This window comes from Ictalurus furcatus, chromosome 2 (assembly GCF_023375685.1).
Source record: "Ictalurus furcatus strain D&B chromosome 2, Billie_1.0, whole genome shotgun sequence".
In the NCBI taxonomy this organism is placed as follows: domain Eukaryota; kingdom Metazoa; phylum Chordata; class Actinopteri; order Siluriformes; family Ictaluridae; genus Ictalurus; species Ictalurus furcatus.
In genome coordinates, this window is record NC_071256.1 from 15,968,415 (window position 1) to 15,985,276 (window position 16,862).

General features: G+C 37.8%; 1 protein-coding gene across 2 annotated transcripts in view; it reads right to left on the reverse strand.

Annotated features, from left to right (window-relative positions):
• Nucleotides 1-13,413, reverse strand: part of b4galt1l (DP-Gal:betaGlcNAc beta 1,4- galactosyltransferase, polypeptide 1, like) — a 45,170-nt gene extending 31,757 nt beyond the window's left edge. Inside the window, exons 1-3 of one of the 2 annotated variants that reach the window (XM_053650413.1) lie at nt 12,850-13,413; nt 12,219-12,397; nt 1,665-1,900 (exon numbers count right to left, since the gene is read on the reverse strand). In XM_053650413.1, coding sequence (XP_053506388.1) covers nt 1,665-1,900; nt 12,219-12,397; nt 12,850-12,872 — 438 coding nt within the window. In that variant the 5' untranslated portion in view covers nt 12,873-13,413. Of the gene's footprint in view, nt 1-1,664; nt 1,901-12,218 lie in introns of both variants that reach the window. The other variant, XM_053650405.1, reaches the window with a different exon arrangement.
• Nucleotides 13,414-16,862: the final 3,449 nt, after the last annotated feature.

A 16,862-nucleotide genomic window follows, 5' to 3' on the forward strand; every position in this document is an offset into this window, starting at 1 on the left:
TAATTTACTTCAATCTGTTCCTATATTTTTGCTCACCTAAAAATTGGGTGGTCTGATAGAAAATGTTCCATGTTTTACAAATTATTCTACCTTTTAATGGATCTAGATGTAAATACCAGGAAATTAAAACTGAAATCCTAACCTCTTATCTCATATCAATCTTTTTATCTCAAACCCAAATATCTTCAGTCTACATCAAAAACAACTGAACTGGCCTTGCCATTCCAGTACTTTCAGAGAGAGGACTGTATGCTGTAAAGAGACCTGTACAAATTTGCTATTCAGAGGAAACGAAGAGCAACGTTTGACATTGCTCAGGTGTAAGTATGTTTTATTCACTTCTCAAGATCTTGGAAAAGGAAACCATAATTTCATGCACATGTAAACCAGATGATAATAGCTATAACACACAATACAGGAAATGTGTGTGGTTAAAAAGTCTGGAAAGAGGAAAAGGCAAATATAAACACACTCTTTTGCAAATGAAGGGTTTGTACCATTAGTACCAAATTTTTACTTTCAATTCAAACCTTAATAACACTGTGCTGGCTGTGAAACCACAAAAAAAGTAGAAAAAAAAAAGAGAAATCTACAGAGATTCTACCGATCAGTCATCGTGAAGTAATGCCATCAGAGCCACATAAAAGTGCATGCAAATTTTAACTAGCTTTGCCAGCAGTATACCAATAGATATCTTTACTGAAGCCATCTGTTGGCTTTTACCATATTCATTTGTGAATAATACACCTATATAATGCCTGACCAACACTTAATCGGTCTACTACACTACCACAGCATTGTTTCTGACACAGTTCTGTTTCACACACCTTCTGTCTATCAAACAGAATCCTACATTTGCCTTTAATGTGGAAAAACAAACTGGCATTACTACTCTTAAAAAATGGTTTGCATGTTTGTCTAAATGAACATCTCTGTAGTACACACTGTATCCAGGCAGTCTCCACCAGAACCTGTGTGCACTATATGACCAAAAGTATGTGGATGCCTGACCATGACCCCCCAAACGTGGGCATTCTCCAAACTTTTGCCACAAAGTTGGAGGCATATGATTGTCTACAATATCTTTGTATGCTGTAGTGTTACAATTTACCTTCATTTAAACTAAGGGCCCCAAACATGTTCCAGCACGATAATGTCCCCGTGCACAAAGCAAGGTCAACGAAGACATGGTTTACCAAGGCTGGAGTGGAAGAACACGAGTGGCCTGCATCGAGTCCTGACCTCAACCCCACTGAACACCTTTGGAATAAATTGGAATGGCGACTGCACCCCAGGCCTCCTCACCCAACGTCACTAATGAACTCACTAATGCTGTTGTGGCTGAATGAGCAAATCCCCACAGACACACTCCAAAATCTAGAGGAAAGTCTTCCCAGAAGATAAGCTATTATAACAGCAAAGAGCATACTAACTCCATAATAATGCCATGTTCAACAAGCACATATGGGTGTCGTGGCCAGGTGTCCACATACTTTTGGCCATAGTGTATTTTTGTTTATTATCCTGGTCAGGATAAAGCAGTTACTAAAGATGAATGAATGAACGAGTAAATCTCAATAATACCACATATCGCAAAAAACCTGAATTTTTTTTATTTTTTTTTTATACAATTACACACATTAACAGAGTTGAGAAGGACTTACCTGGTTGATGACGTAGACACCGTAGTCGAGCTGCTGCCGCTGCAGGATCGGGTGCAGGTAATACAACCAGAATTTGAGGTGCTCGTCTCGCTTTCGGAAGGGGATGATGATGGCCACTTTCTGCAGAGCTACGCAATCTTTGGGTTTGAAGCGTCCTCCCTCCTGCAGCGCTGGGTTCTCATTCCTCACCTGATCAAGGCTCACTGGAGTGGAAAACTCGACTCGGAGTGGACCCACTGCAACAGCACAGAACAGTCTTTAGTTAGTTTCACAGCAACATCAGCCATTAATGCGATGCTAACAATCAGCACGGATGTCTTGCCTTTATAGATCTTTAACCCCTACACGTATATAAAATTCCTCATCCACATTTCCAAACAGACTTTTTTTTATACCATAACAATTTACTAACAATGGCCCTCATTCATCAAGCTTAATGCTTAATGGCATTAAAGAAAATCCCACAAACCTTCATATCCTACTCGTGCTCCTGAAAGTGTAAATTTACCAATTAGAAGACTACATAATATAAACCTCAACTTCAAATCATGTAATTTGCATGAATTACGCTAGCCGACTAGGTCAGGGACTAAGTATACCATGGAGACAAGTTTGTGAAAATAAACTAAATAAATAAAACTACTCATAATTGATAAATGAAGCCCCTATTATATTGTTTTTTTATATATATATATATATATATATATATATATATATATATATATATATATATATATATATATATATATATACATACACACACACACACACACACATATATACACACACACACATATATATACACACACACACGTATATACATAAAAATATACGTTATACTGTACATGCATTTAAAGCTATGCGTAATGTTGTGAAAAGTCCAAAAAAATGTAGTTCATTTTATCATTTGTGTTATATGAATTTTAATAAGACTCAAAAAAATTTTTATATAATAAGATTGTCAAACATAGGGCTGTTTGGTGTTAGGTGTGTTTCCTGGAGGCAAAAGGCTAGAGGGTTGAGCCTCATGGCTAGTCATTGAAGTTCTGCTAAATTTGCCTTAACACCTTGACATAAACCCCTGGAACTGTCAATCATAATATGTTTCTCTACTTATACGTAGAATTCATGAAGCTCCTCAGATGAGCGGAAAATGATCAAGGTAACAGGAGACAACAAGCAAAATTCAACAGCACTCTCAATACATGATCGAGAGTGAAAATCCAAACATACTCAGTAGTGCAGTGGTGGCTCAACAGTTAAGGCTCTGGATTAATGAACAGAAGGTAGGAGGTTCAAGCTCCTGCACTGCCAAACTGCCACTTTTTGGCCCTTGAGCAAGGCCCTTAACCTTCTTTTCGCCAGAAGCACTGTATCATGGCTGACCCTGCACTCTGACCCCAACTTACTAACAAGCTGGCATATACGACGAAAAGGATTTCACTGTACTTTAATGTATATGTGACAAATAAAGGCTTCTTCTCCCATCCAGCTAGGTTTAAATTCAGCTTTTTGGCCTCATCTGTATTCTCCAGTAAAAAAAAAAAAAAAAAAATTTGGACGGACCCACTGATTGTTTGCGGAGAAAAAAATGGCAACAATCTTGGGTCAGGAGGTTCATTTGTACAGTACAGCAGACTCCCAGCATAATTTTCCCTAGACAGCCTTTAATTTCTTGGAAGCAGGAAGATCTGGAATGAAATTTCAATACTCGTGTCTAAACATACCGCCCTTTTTTTTTTTTTTTTAAATGTCGTCTTGGCCCCATGATGTGCCTTTTGCCTTGTTACATTGCTTTTATTACCATCATCGACACACATACATGCAAATTCATACTTAAGAGGGAAAGGAAGAAGTTAATGGCTTGTTAAGTTGCCAACATGTAATTTCTACGTGTACTCTATTCTATTTTATTTATTCACTCATTTGAATTCAATCAGGTTGTTCACATACCACAGAACCTCATGCTGACCTTAAGATCTGCTTATTTACTTGATTTAGATAATGCCCTATGTTGGGAAGATACACGATGACTGAAAAAACTCTTTAGTTGTTGGGGAGAGAGAGTAATGCTATGTTAATCAAAGCTCCTATTGACATAACCCAGGTTGATTCCACCACTCGCTGCACTATGCACACTGGCAGAGAAGATCTGAGGTACGTTGAAACCCTGACTACGTTTACATGGACAGCAGTAATCTAATTATTGACCTAACTCTGAGTAAGATAATAATGTGATCGAGGTGTTTACATGAGTCGCTTTTAGAATACTCCTTTCATGTTCCCGTTTTACATGTTCTAGAATATAATTAGATTAACAGCACACGTCATTACGTCACCGCACCACGCCGTCCCTCCAGAATTTCACGTATTAACATACAGTTTGTCTTCGTTATGGTACCGTATATATAGTTTTGGGTGTTTTTATTTAAAAAAATTTTTACGAACGCTTCCAATGCAGTCAATTATTTGTCATGCTATACGTGCTAATAGACGACTGCTTGAAGCCATGGGCTGCGTCCCAAACCGCCTACTTACCTACTGTATAGTAGCCGAGATACATGTATTTCGCCAGCTATAGGCCTATATTAGGCAAGTATGCGGTTTGGGACACAGCCGAACTCTCTTGTTTGCAGTAAAATGGTTGAGCACTGCCGTGTGTGATCGTGTCCTGTTGCAAAACGCGGTGAAAACTCACACAACGTTAATAATGTGATTAAGGTGTTTACATGTCTGTAATACACGTCCATAATGCGACTAAAACAGGAGTACTCCACATGTCCTAATTCGATTTGTGTTTACTTTGAGTATAACCTTAATCAGATTAAGGTAATTAAAAATTGCTGTTTACATGGTAGTTTCTTAATCAGAGAATTGTCTTAATTGGGTTAATAGTGGATTATTGTTGTCCATGTAAACACACTGAGTGATTACATGTGCTGCTAGGACAGACCACCACAGCTGTGTGCTCCATCAGAAACTTTTTTTAGACGCAGAAAAGGACTTTGGTCTTTATTAATACACTTAACTAGCTTACCATATGTTGTTATATTACGTCAACTACAACTTTTCAGCCGCATCAATTAAGTTTTCAACCAAAACATGGGACTTGGCAGCACATCGTAGCTTTCATTTGCATTCTAGTGGACTAGCTATTGAATTTATGATGTGTCAATAACAGTTCTTCAGTGTTATGTAAAGAAAAAAAAAAGCAGAGCTATAAAAAAAAATATATATATATATATATTGATTTTAAGGAACATCAGTACCTTAAGTACTTGACACACAGATCAGAAGCTTGGATATAAGCCAACGTTAGCTTGCACATTTATTCCAGAAACTACCTATTGGCTGGCTTACTGAACTGAAACATGATTAACCACAAACTGAAAGAGCAAGACTGACACTGACTCCGTGCTTTCACGATGCTGTTATGGAGTTATAGATAGGAACAAAATTCCCTACCTAAAAAGATTTATGTCCTTACACAATTGGACTGGAGGCTGAGAAAACCCATTCTAAAGGCACCAAGATGTCAGATGAGCATAAAAGTTGCAGGCTTCAGAAGTCATGCACTATTGATTTTCCAGCACTGAATCAACTTTTTCTGTGCTGCAGGCTTAATTTGTTGAATCTCTCCCATGAAACTCAGAGGAAACTCTGGTACCCAATGCTGTTCAGTGAAAATTAACTTCACATAAAGGAATGGTTTTGATCAAGCATTTTGATATGTCAGTTAATAGGAAATAGGTTAAAAATTCACTTCCATTATCGATTCTACTTTCAAAAAGTGCATTGCGATCGGACAGCCATTTAAAATTGTATAAATATCGAAAAAAAATTGCAAATAAAACCAAGAGTTTAAACATACATGTCATTCAGGTGTATTTATCAAGAAATAGTCCATCATTCTTCATTAATATAACTTCAAAAGTGTCTTTACTCAATTAAAATAAGCGAGATGATAGCACAGTTCTTGAGGATTAGCGCAAAATGGAAAAACTGAGGTGTGATTAGAATAGATTTATTTTTCAGCCACAAATGTGTCTCTGATTAAATATATATTTTTTTAAATAAACAGTTAGATAAATGTAGGTCCTCATAGATGCCTGTGACCTTTGGATCCTAATGTAGCAACAAAAAAATGATCTGCACAAATCCTGTGTTGACCTGGAATACAAAACTCTCTCAGAAGCTTAAGTCAAGTTTAGCTTTCACAGGCAGCGCAACTTAAACATACAATTGAATGCTATGACGACAGGACTGAATTCACTTCACATCACACACACACACAATACTACTGTGAAAACTCAGGAGATCATGTGAACACCAAATCATGTGTCATTTGGATGCACAAGTTGCTTTTCATCTAAAAAGATTTGGCGTTTCAAATGTTGTCAGTTTTGGGTCACCGCAAATCATTGTGTCTATAAACATGAATATAAAGAGACTTTAAATCAGTGACATCTAAAATTGTGAAACACTCCACATTTCACAACAAGGCTATTTTTGTACTATAGTCTGGATCTTATTATTTCTGCAGTGTGTTTGAATGGTCGAGATCACGCTGTTTTACCAGTCAGTCATTTTCTCAAAGATACAGCATGAGGAATCAACCTTTATACAATTTAACACTGAAGTAGTCAGAAATATGACAAAACATATGGAAGCCCTAAGCTGCCAGGCATTATTAATGTTTTTTTGTTGTTGTTTTCACATGATCTTGACATAACCAAAAGCTGTTTACACACAACATAATTTTATCACGAGAAAATCTCGTGCCTTGTGAATGTGACTGGTGTTTTATGCACGTTGGCATCTTTGCCATCATAAGTGTAATGGAATATATAATGTAGAAATGGGCTTTATCTCCGCATTAGGAGAGAGGGGTGTCCCCTTCTCAAGTGTGGGACACTAAAGTAGAAGTCGTCCTGCCGGGATGAAGTATTTTTGTAGGCCACCCCAGAAGTTAGCATCACCATGGTTCCCTAGACAAAAAAACCAATAGGATTTTTCCATTGGCTTTTGGATTATTGCAGAAAATAAACTCTGTGACCAACAAAAGTTTATGATTCTTACATGTTTTTTTCATTAAGATAATCTTCACAAATCAACTTATATGGATTTTGAAGCCTAAATACAATCGGCAGAAGTAAAACGCTAATGTTAGGCTATAAACGAACTACACCACGGTCGCATGACTTCAACGTCACCACTGCTACGCTTCCGACAACTCTTTCAGTCTTTATTTAAAAAAAAAAAAAAACACTACAATTGTTACTACACTACACTATAAACTAATAAATCTACAAGTTGGAAAGTTTGAGTTGGAACAGCTCGCAAGAGCACGAGTATAAAAACAAAGAGGCTGTAGCAGATGAGTTTTCTTGTTCGGCGTGATGACGTTTAATGTCCCCAAGAACCTCTGTAATACCATTTAGCCACTTTTTCAAGACACGTAAAAGCTTTCAAAAAACACGAGTGGGGTATTACTGATGTATTTTATGTCATAGTATAAAATGTGAACATATCTTGAGTTTGTGTTAACCACAGACCTTATTTCAGGCATTTAACCAAAAACCCATTAAAAAAACCCCACTGACTTCGGGAAGATGGATGTCGAGTACACAGAAAATTTAAGTCAAGATCACGAGAATACAAGAAAGAAAAAAAATTAATAATGCATGGCTGCTCAGGGCTTCCATAGAAGAGAGTATTTTTCTCCACAACAAAACAAAGATGAGCTAATCAACATATGAATCTTAACTGACACTGCCTGGTAAATCTGGAGGGATTTAAAAAAAAAATAAAAAACAGATTACAGAAAAGCATGGATGAATTATTACATTTTTTTTTTTGCAGTATTAAAACTAAAGGTAAACATATTCCAATAATGTTCCTGACATACTAGAAACAAACAAACAAAAAGATTTAAAATTAATTTTTAAAACTAATTAAAATTTAAAAAATATTAAAAACTAATTTTTCTATAAAATGTTGTGCCTCTGGTTGTTGTATGATCTTGAGAGTAGTAAAGGCTCTTGTGTTGCCTTTCTGCAATAATTGGTTTCTCAATTGCAACATGCCCTTCAATACTACTTCTTACAACCAAAGGATTATTTTGGAGCCATTTGACTGTATGGCTGCTAGACACTGAGCAAGCATTTTACAGAATTTTTTCTCTCCCTGAAGGAAATTACCTTTAAGATGAAAACCACTTTTGGCTCGTACATTGTATTTTCCCCACTCAACTTGCCTAGATCCTTCATTTTTTTGCCATTACATACTGAAAGTGCAGTTTGTTGGCCTTGGTGGTCACTCTCCAGTACAGATACTACTGAACCAGCTGCCCACTAGAGATTATCCAAAAGTATATAGTCAGTGGAAACTGGCAGGAGCCTGGACCTGTTAACGAGTTGAAAGTGTTTGAAGAGATGGTATCCAAATGCAATGCTTGGCATGGTGAAATAGTGAAGCCAGTAGCTAGGTGGGAGTGGCTTGTAAGGAGCTGCACTGATTAATGTTGTTGAAAGCAACAGTGTTTTATTTTCTTAATGCAACTAACACATTACAGATTTTTAATTCAGCTACCTAATCCAGTCTTGTATTTCTTTTTTAAAGAAGTCAAGACTGTTTTTTGTTTATTTGCAGATCTGCTACTCCTCCGTCAGTTGTAGGTTAGTTAGATCTTCCAGCAGGACGATGACCCAAAACATGAGTCCAAACCCACACCAAACTGGTTCAATGACCACAGAATCAAGCTTTTCACAGAGCCATCCCAGTTCCCTGACCTAAACCTATGTGGGGAGCAGAAAAGGAGAGCTCACAAGAGAGAACCTAGGACTGGAAGATGTGGTTGGATTCTGTATAGAGGAGAGTTTTCAAAATCTTCAGGCTCTATTCTCTGATCTCATCAAGGATTATAGGAGTAGGCTTTGTACTGTTATGCTGACAAAGGGAGGTGGCACAAAGTAGTAAATGCAGGGGTGCCAATAATTGTATTTGTGATAAAAACCTTTTAATTTTCTTAGACTGAATTTAGTTCAAATAAAAGGTTGAATTGTGGGATTAAGCTAATTACACTACATGGCCAAAAGTATGTGGACAAATGACCTTGATAGCCATATTTGTACCTTCCCTAAAGTGTTGCCACTAATCTGGAAGCACACAAATTACTGTGACTAAAAGGCCCAGTCTTGTTCCAGAAAGACAATGTCACTGTGCACAAAGCAAGGTCCATAAAGGAATGGTTTAGCAAAGTCAGTGCATAAGAACATTAGTGGAAAGCTTTCCCAGCAGAGTGGAGGCTGTTATAGCAGCAAAGAGGGGACCAAGTCCATATTAACAGCCAGGGTATTGGAATGGAGTGTGTGGGTCATGTGTCCACAAACATTTGGCATACGGCGTGTATGGTTGAGATGACAATAAAGCACGACTTCACTTAACTTCAACAGTTCTTACCAAGCGTGCCAATAATTCCACACCCTCAGAAATGAAGGCGCCAGACTGTACATTTCCATGTTGCTGGGGTGGCACCATTAAGAGCAGTGGTGGCTAAACAGCTAAAGTTCCAGGTTAATGATCTGAAGATTGGGGGTCCAAACCACAACACCGCCACTGTTAACCCTCTCTGCTCAAGGGATGCTGCATCATAGCTGACCCTGCACTCTGACCCTAGCTTCCTAACAAGCTGGGATATGTGAATAAAAGAATTTCATTGTTCTATAATGTCCATCCGTCCATCTTCTATACCACTTATCCTTTTCAGGGTCACAGGGAACCTGGAGCCTATCCCAGGAAGCACAATCACAAACATTCACACACCCATTCATACACTACGGACACTTTGGACATGCCAATCAGCCTACCATGCATGTCTTTGGACTGGGGGAGGAAACCGGAGTACCCGGAGGAAACATGCAAACTCCGCACACACAGGGCCCCGGTGGGAATCGAACCCCGACCCTGGGGGTGTGAGGTGAATGTGCTAACCACTAAGCCACCGTGCGCCCTGTATGAGTGACAAATATCTCAGCCTACATCAGCCTACCATACCACATGCTCCTTCCCAGGTGAAAACACATACAAAAGCTGTACCTTTGATGGAACCAAACCAGCATCAAGGAAAAGAACTATAAGGTTGACTGCATCAACACTGGTTCCTCTTTCCCCAATATCAACAATTAATCATGAATCAACACAATCACTTTTCCCATTACCATATCACTTAAGTGCATATAAATGTGTTGATAGAAGAAAAATTCTATTTCAACATTTATCCACAGCTTTTAAGATGGAGATCAGTACAGTTCCTCCAATCACTTGCTGCAGGGACTTTAGACATTATAATGAACAGATCTGAGGCAGTATCCACTCCTTAGAGTACAATACTGGCTAGAAACTTGATGTTAGAACACTGGAAATCAGGAACAGTACCAACATTTGAGATGTCATTCAGAGAGTTGGGGAATGTGTCATATCTAGAACAAATCAACAACGTAATCTCCAAAAAATCTCCAGGAAATGCATTTTAAATTTCAGGAGTCATTTATTAATTTACAACCATAACCATACAACCAATATATTGTATGGTTACGCATCATTATTCATGTATTGATTGTCCCGCTTTAAATATAACCCTGCACAAGAGATCTTATCATTTCCAGCTGCACTTATCGTGCTTTAACCACCAATGCTGATTTATTATTGTTTTTTTTTTTTAGAAAAGAATTATTGCCAAAACCTGATTAGATAATTTTGTGCATGTAGACACACTCACTAACTACATTTACATGGACAGGAGTAATCTCATTATTAACCTTATTCTGAATAAGACAATACTGTGGTTAAGGTGTTTACATGAGTTGCTTTTAGAATAATCCTTTCATATTCCCATTTTACATGTTATAGAACATAAATCGATTAACAGCACATCATTACGTCCTCATGCTATGCCGTCCGACGTTCCCTCCAGAATTTCACGTACAATCAACATACAGTTCGTCTTCATTATGGTACCGTATACAGTTTTGGGTGTTTCATTTTTTATTTTACGAAAGCTTCAAGTGCAGTTAAATATTGGTCATGTGATACGTGCAAATAGACGACTGCTTGAAGCCATCAGCTGCATCCGAAAGCACGTTCTTACCTACTATACAGTAGCCGAAATACATGTATTTCGCCTACTATACAGTAGGTAAGTACGCGGTTTCGGACATAGCCGTGCTCTCTTGCTTGCTGTCAAACGGTTGAGCACTGCCGTGTGTATGTATGTATCCTGTCGCAAAATGTGGTGAAAACTCCCACACTACATTAATAGTGTGATTAAGGTGTGTACATGTCTATAATGCACACTTCGATAATGCGACTAAAACAGGAATACTCCACACGCCTTTATTTGATTTGTGTTTACTTCGAGTATGACTATAGTCAGATTAATCAATAATCGTCGTTTACATGGTAGTTTCTTAATCAGAGTATTATTTTAATATTGTTGTCCATGTAAAGATACTGTCACAACTGCTTGTAATCAGATAAGTTTTCTTTGCAAAAACAAATCTTTCTTTGTTTGACAAGCACATGATTATATCACCATGATTAAGCATGTCACTTGAACTGACTGATACAATGTTTGACAAAGGACAGGCAACAAGATAGACGTTTCTCTTTCTGACTCCGTATCAACTCATGATTAAAGACTGTGTGTTAATTTCTCTGAAACGATACGGTTTGCTTTTTAAGCACACTGGTGCCATACCTGCAGAAAATGTTCCTGGACGAAGTTAAGGAATACTAAACAATATATTTGCACAGCCTCATGTGTAAACGTATTTAAGAAATAAAAGTTGGTCAAACTGGATATAAAAAATAATTCTTTACAGTGTACAAACAGTGTTAGCTAAAATCTGATTCATTACACCTAGTTTTATACTAGAAGAAGCTTTTTCATAGCCCTGTATGCCCAAACATTAGCACACCAATTGAAGTTGTTCATGAGCCTGAGCTGACAAGGACACTGTGGCAAAGGGGTTATCATTATCACTTCACACATCCTCGATTTGAGCTCAATCCTGAGGTTACGCTCTGCAAGGAGTTTCATGTTCTTCGATATCAGTGTCCTCTGGCTTCTCCAGGTTCCTCCCATTGTCCAAATACATGCAAATAAGTGAACTGCCCCTAGGTGAGAATGTGTGCGTGAATGGTGTGGAGTGTATTCCACCTCACACCCAGTGTGTCCCAGGATAATGAAGGGACTACACTGACGACCCTGCACGATTCAAGTGTGATGTTTGATGGGAGTCAAATGCAGATATGGTTCGGATTCAGCATGTGAACTAACGAATATACAACAATATCCGACCTGTGTCATAAAACAGTGAGGAAAAAAATCTGGATTGTTCGGTGATGTAAGTGCAGGTAATTTCACCCATGTCAGATGTGAAACCTGGGGTCAGCGAAAAAACATTGGAAATTGGAAAACTTTGACAATATATGACCACATTTGAGCAAACGTTGTCTAAACACAATCATAAGAGGTTTAAAAAGGTTTCATACCAAGCAAAGGAGACGGATCAGGGCATTTTTCCAGCTCTTTCTCTTTAACAGTGCTGTTAGAAGCTAAAGTGCTGCTTGTCTTTGGTTCTTCGGTGCTTCCTGTATGCGCTTCCAGTTTCCTCTGGACCTGGTGGATTTGTTGCTGGTTTTGTACAAATGATTGTCTGAAGTCCAGCGATCTGACATAATAAACTACAGTGACAAAGATGTGCAGGAAGCAAAGGAGCACAACAAGAGTGCAGGTCTTATGGAGGAAATTAAAATTCACATTTGGATCGCGCATCTTTAAATAAATTTAAAAAAACAAACAAAAAAAAACAATAACAACAAAAACAGAAAAAAGCAAAAGGCGAATAAGCAAGACCTGTTACTCTAAGTCTAGCTAGCTATGTGTTGATGTAAATTACAGAGTAATATCTAACTAAATAAAGCGGCTACATCAAAATAAATACTACATCTACATACACCTCGCTTGATTTGGCACTGTACAATCAAGAAAAAGAAAATCCAGTGTTTGCAAGGAAATTGCTAAAAAAAAAAAAAAAAACAACAACAACAACAAAAAAAACAATAATAATAAAACAAAGATAAATACTACAGTTTTGACCTTTTTTTAATCCAATTTACCTACCTCACTTCCTGTTCAACAAACATTTATTAGTTTTCTATACAGCCGGTCGGTCTATATAATGTTACCAAAAAAAAAAAAAACAACACTAAATAACGTTACTCGTTACTCGTTTTCTAAAACCCATTACCATAACATATGCTGTTTAAAAAACAAAAAAAACAAAACAAAAAAAAACTGTTACATGTCACTGCTTCATTAGCGTTAGCATGCTCACTCGGCTAACTAGCTAGCTTAGCTAAATTACTCGTGACTTGAACGAACTTTAATCCGCTTTTCCTTCAGGCAACTTGTCGTCCTTTTCGGTACGGTTCTCCAACAGTTTTAAAAGAACCCCACGGTATAAAAAAAAAAAAGAAGAGGAAATGTTAGTCCAAGGAAAGTTATAAAAGAGACCGTGAGCCGTCGTAATGCGTTCTAGGACGCACTACTTCCCGTTACACTGGGAGATAAGGTACGCCTCGCGCTCTAAGAAGCTCGCGTGAACAAAAACACGTCATCAGTTCAGTACTCAAGACGGCTAGTGATGCACGCGCCCCTCTAACCTCAGTACATCTATCCATCTATCTATCTATCTATACATCTATCTATCTATCTGTCTGTCTGTCTATCTAATTTTCTGTAGGTTTACCCATTGCACACGACACACGAATATTTAGGAAAATAAATATTTTCTTTTTACTTCTATCTACTGTGCGAGTTTAAAATATGAATTAAGCTTTAACTTTAAACTTCTACAAACTTGTTTGTTTCCTAATATTACTGTACTCATTCAGCTGTGTATATTTTCTGACATGAAAGTGCGTTTAGTTTCTTCAAACTTCTTTTGAAGTTACTTCTAATTTTAAAACAAACAAATAAACTAAGAACTACAACTATTTTCAGTATGTCTTATTTTTAGTGTCAACTTTAAAGTGTAAATTAAAACATAACGTCAAAGAGAGAGAGAGAGAGAGAGAGAGAGAGAGAGAGAGAAATGCCGGAAACTAAATTGAAACCATTTGTGATATTTATTGAGTTTGAACTCCTCCTAGTGGTTGCAATGGTAATTAAAAGTCCTTTCACTTTACACTATATGGCCAGAGGTTTGTGGACGTACAGTAGTTAGGCTTCACCTTAGTGAAGCCGATGTCTAATCATAGGCAGTTAAATGGGAGGATAGTAAAGCTGAATTTAAATAATTTTAAAATGAAATATAAGCTGCTTCTGCACTTCCGCCTTGCGTTGTCATGCTTACTGCAGCACTGTGCCACTAAAAAAGTGTGTACAAAATACACCAACACACCACGCAAGCACTCCCAAAACCTGCTCATTTTTGTCATTCCTATTTTTTATTTCAAGTGTGAAATATTGTCACCAATCAGAGCATTAACAAATTTGTAGAACTTACCCAGCTAACAGGTCGTCATTAACTCTTTAATACAATGTGAAGGCATAGGGATTGCATAGGGATTGCAGAAAAAAGCGTCAGCGGTCCCTACAGCGACCCTACATCACCAAACAGGCTACACAGATTCTAGTCCAGGCTCTTGTTATCTCTAAACTGGAATACTGCAACTCACTGCTTTCAGGCCTCCCAGCCAGCTCCACCAAACCCCTTGAGATGATTCAGAATGCTGCAGCGCGCCTCGTCTTCAACCAGTCCAAGAGAACCCATGTCACACCCCTCTTCATCTCCCTCCACTGGCTTCCTGTAGCTGCCCGCATCAAGTTCAAGGCCTTGATGCTCACCTACAAGACCTTGTCAGGAACAGCACCCTCCTACCTCAACTCTCTCCTGAAGGCCTACATTCCCTCTCGCAATCTGCGATCGATTAGCGACCGACGTTTAGCAGTTCCAACTCAGTGTGGCGCAAGGTCCCTTTCCAAAACCTTCACACTAACTGTTCCTCAGTGGTGGAATGCACTTCCAATCTCAATCCGGACCGCAGAATCCTTCACCATCTTCAAAAAACAACTAAAGACCCAACTCTTCTATGGACACCTAACAAAGTCATAATAAAAAAAAAAAGAAAAAAAAAAGAAAAAAAATGCACTTACACCTCTACTCTGCACTTTGCTTCTTCTGGAATTCAACTAATAGATCTCGTATGGTAGCACTTCTTGTATTGTTCTCTGCTTGATATCGCTTTGCTTGTATCTTTCTCATTTGTAAGTCGCTTTGGATAAAAGCGTCTGCTAAGTGAATAAATGTAAATGTAAATGTAAAAAAGAGTAGAAACAAACGTGGAAGTTTGCTTTCAAAATGCCCAGCTGATGGTTTTGCTTCACTGCAGTGTGACAGGTTTTTTTTTTTTAAGTAGAACATATTACATATATTTTATACCTGCAAATCTTGTATTTGTTTAAAAAAAATTTTTTTACATATGTGATGAGTCAGAAATGAGTCAGCACGAGCGTTTTTATGCACTTCTCGTGTGTACCTGTGTGTATGTGCCTCTCTTGATAGATGATAGACTGTAAAACTGTGTTGTTTTTTATAATTCACACAATACTATAGGTTTGAAGCTTCCAGAAAATGCTCAAATTTCCAACAACTAAAATGATAATAAACCATTATTTTAGTGTGCTCTTGACAGGACCACTAAAAATCTTTTTTTTTAAATCCTTATGTCTTGTTTTCACCTAGTGGAGCTGACACAGCTTGCATGCACACAAAAAAAGAAACATAGCTAATAATAGATTATCAATAAACCTAACTGATTCTTGATTAAATAGCCTAATGTACATTAGACTTAATGGTTGATGGGTGGTAGAAGTGGACCTTGCCGTTACGGAATATGGATGCACATTGAAATCACATTAGCCTCCAACCATGGTGTAATATAAGAAAAATCATAAATATAAATACATATCGATATTCCCTTTCATTGTCTCATGTTTAGGAAGTATCCACTTATGGGAAGGACAAACTGTGTTGAATCTGCTTCGATAGACAGGAGCATGTGTTCCAACGCTGACTTGGGCTCCGTCCTTCCCACTAGCATTTACGATCTAGTAACACTTGCCTGTTACATTTTTTTCCACTTGTGCCACAGACGTTTCACTTCACCATGTCAATGTATCAGAGTCTTGATAATTTTTATTTTATTTTACATTTCTCATTATGGCAGAACTCATACTAACCTAACTAACCTAACAGATTTGACCTATAACTCCACATGCACTTCAGCCAATCACTGAACACCATCTTCCAACAACCAACCACTGATCACCATACTTCTTTATGACCAATCACTGAGCCCCTTTTGTTTCCAACAACCAATCACTGATCACCATAGTTCCCAATGACCAACCACTGATCACCATTGTTTCCAACAACCAATCACTGTTTGATCCACTTCTTTGTTGTTTGATGTAAACTATTTTTATGGCTATACTTACAACTAATAAAATATATTTATTCCATCTGTATATACTAAACTTCTTTCATGTTGGTCTGTTGTCACCTCGGGTTAATGGATTCCTACCTATTTTCCTGATAGTGGTACCAGTAGAAATTACCCCAGCCTCATTTTAACTTAAAGAGTGCAGTGCAGCAGCAATTTAGTCCATTAGTTTGCCCAGCTCTGTCACCATTTCATCTGTACATTCTTTTCAAACAATTCAGCTTCCAAGCTTCAGCTTTCATGCTAATTCTGCCATAAACATAATTGTGTTCTTCATCGTGTAGATCTTGTACGAGCTGAGCCGAGTCTCTATCATAACTCAGTGCAATTGCGTTGTATCCTTTGTTTTCACTGACATCACAGTGATCTGTGCAATTACCCCCAGTGCAACATGTTTTTAACTACATAGCCATTTTGAGTCCCTCGCTAAACACCTAATGGATTGGTCCTGTCATGCAGATAAACCTTCTTACCTGAAATTCAAAATATTTCATTTAATTTCTTTTAAAAATCTTTCCAATTTGTAAAAAGACATGGAATACTCCTACATGCAACTCATACACCCCAGGTGACAATTTACCAGAAAGATGGGTGTTGAGATCTCTCAATATTGTTGATAATCTTTTG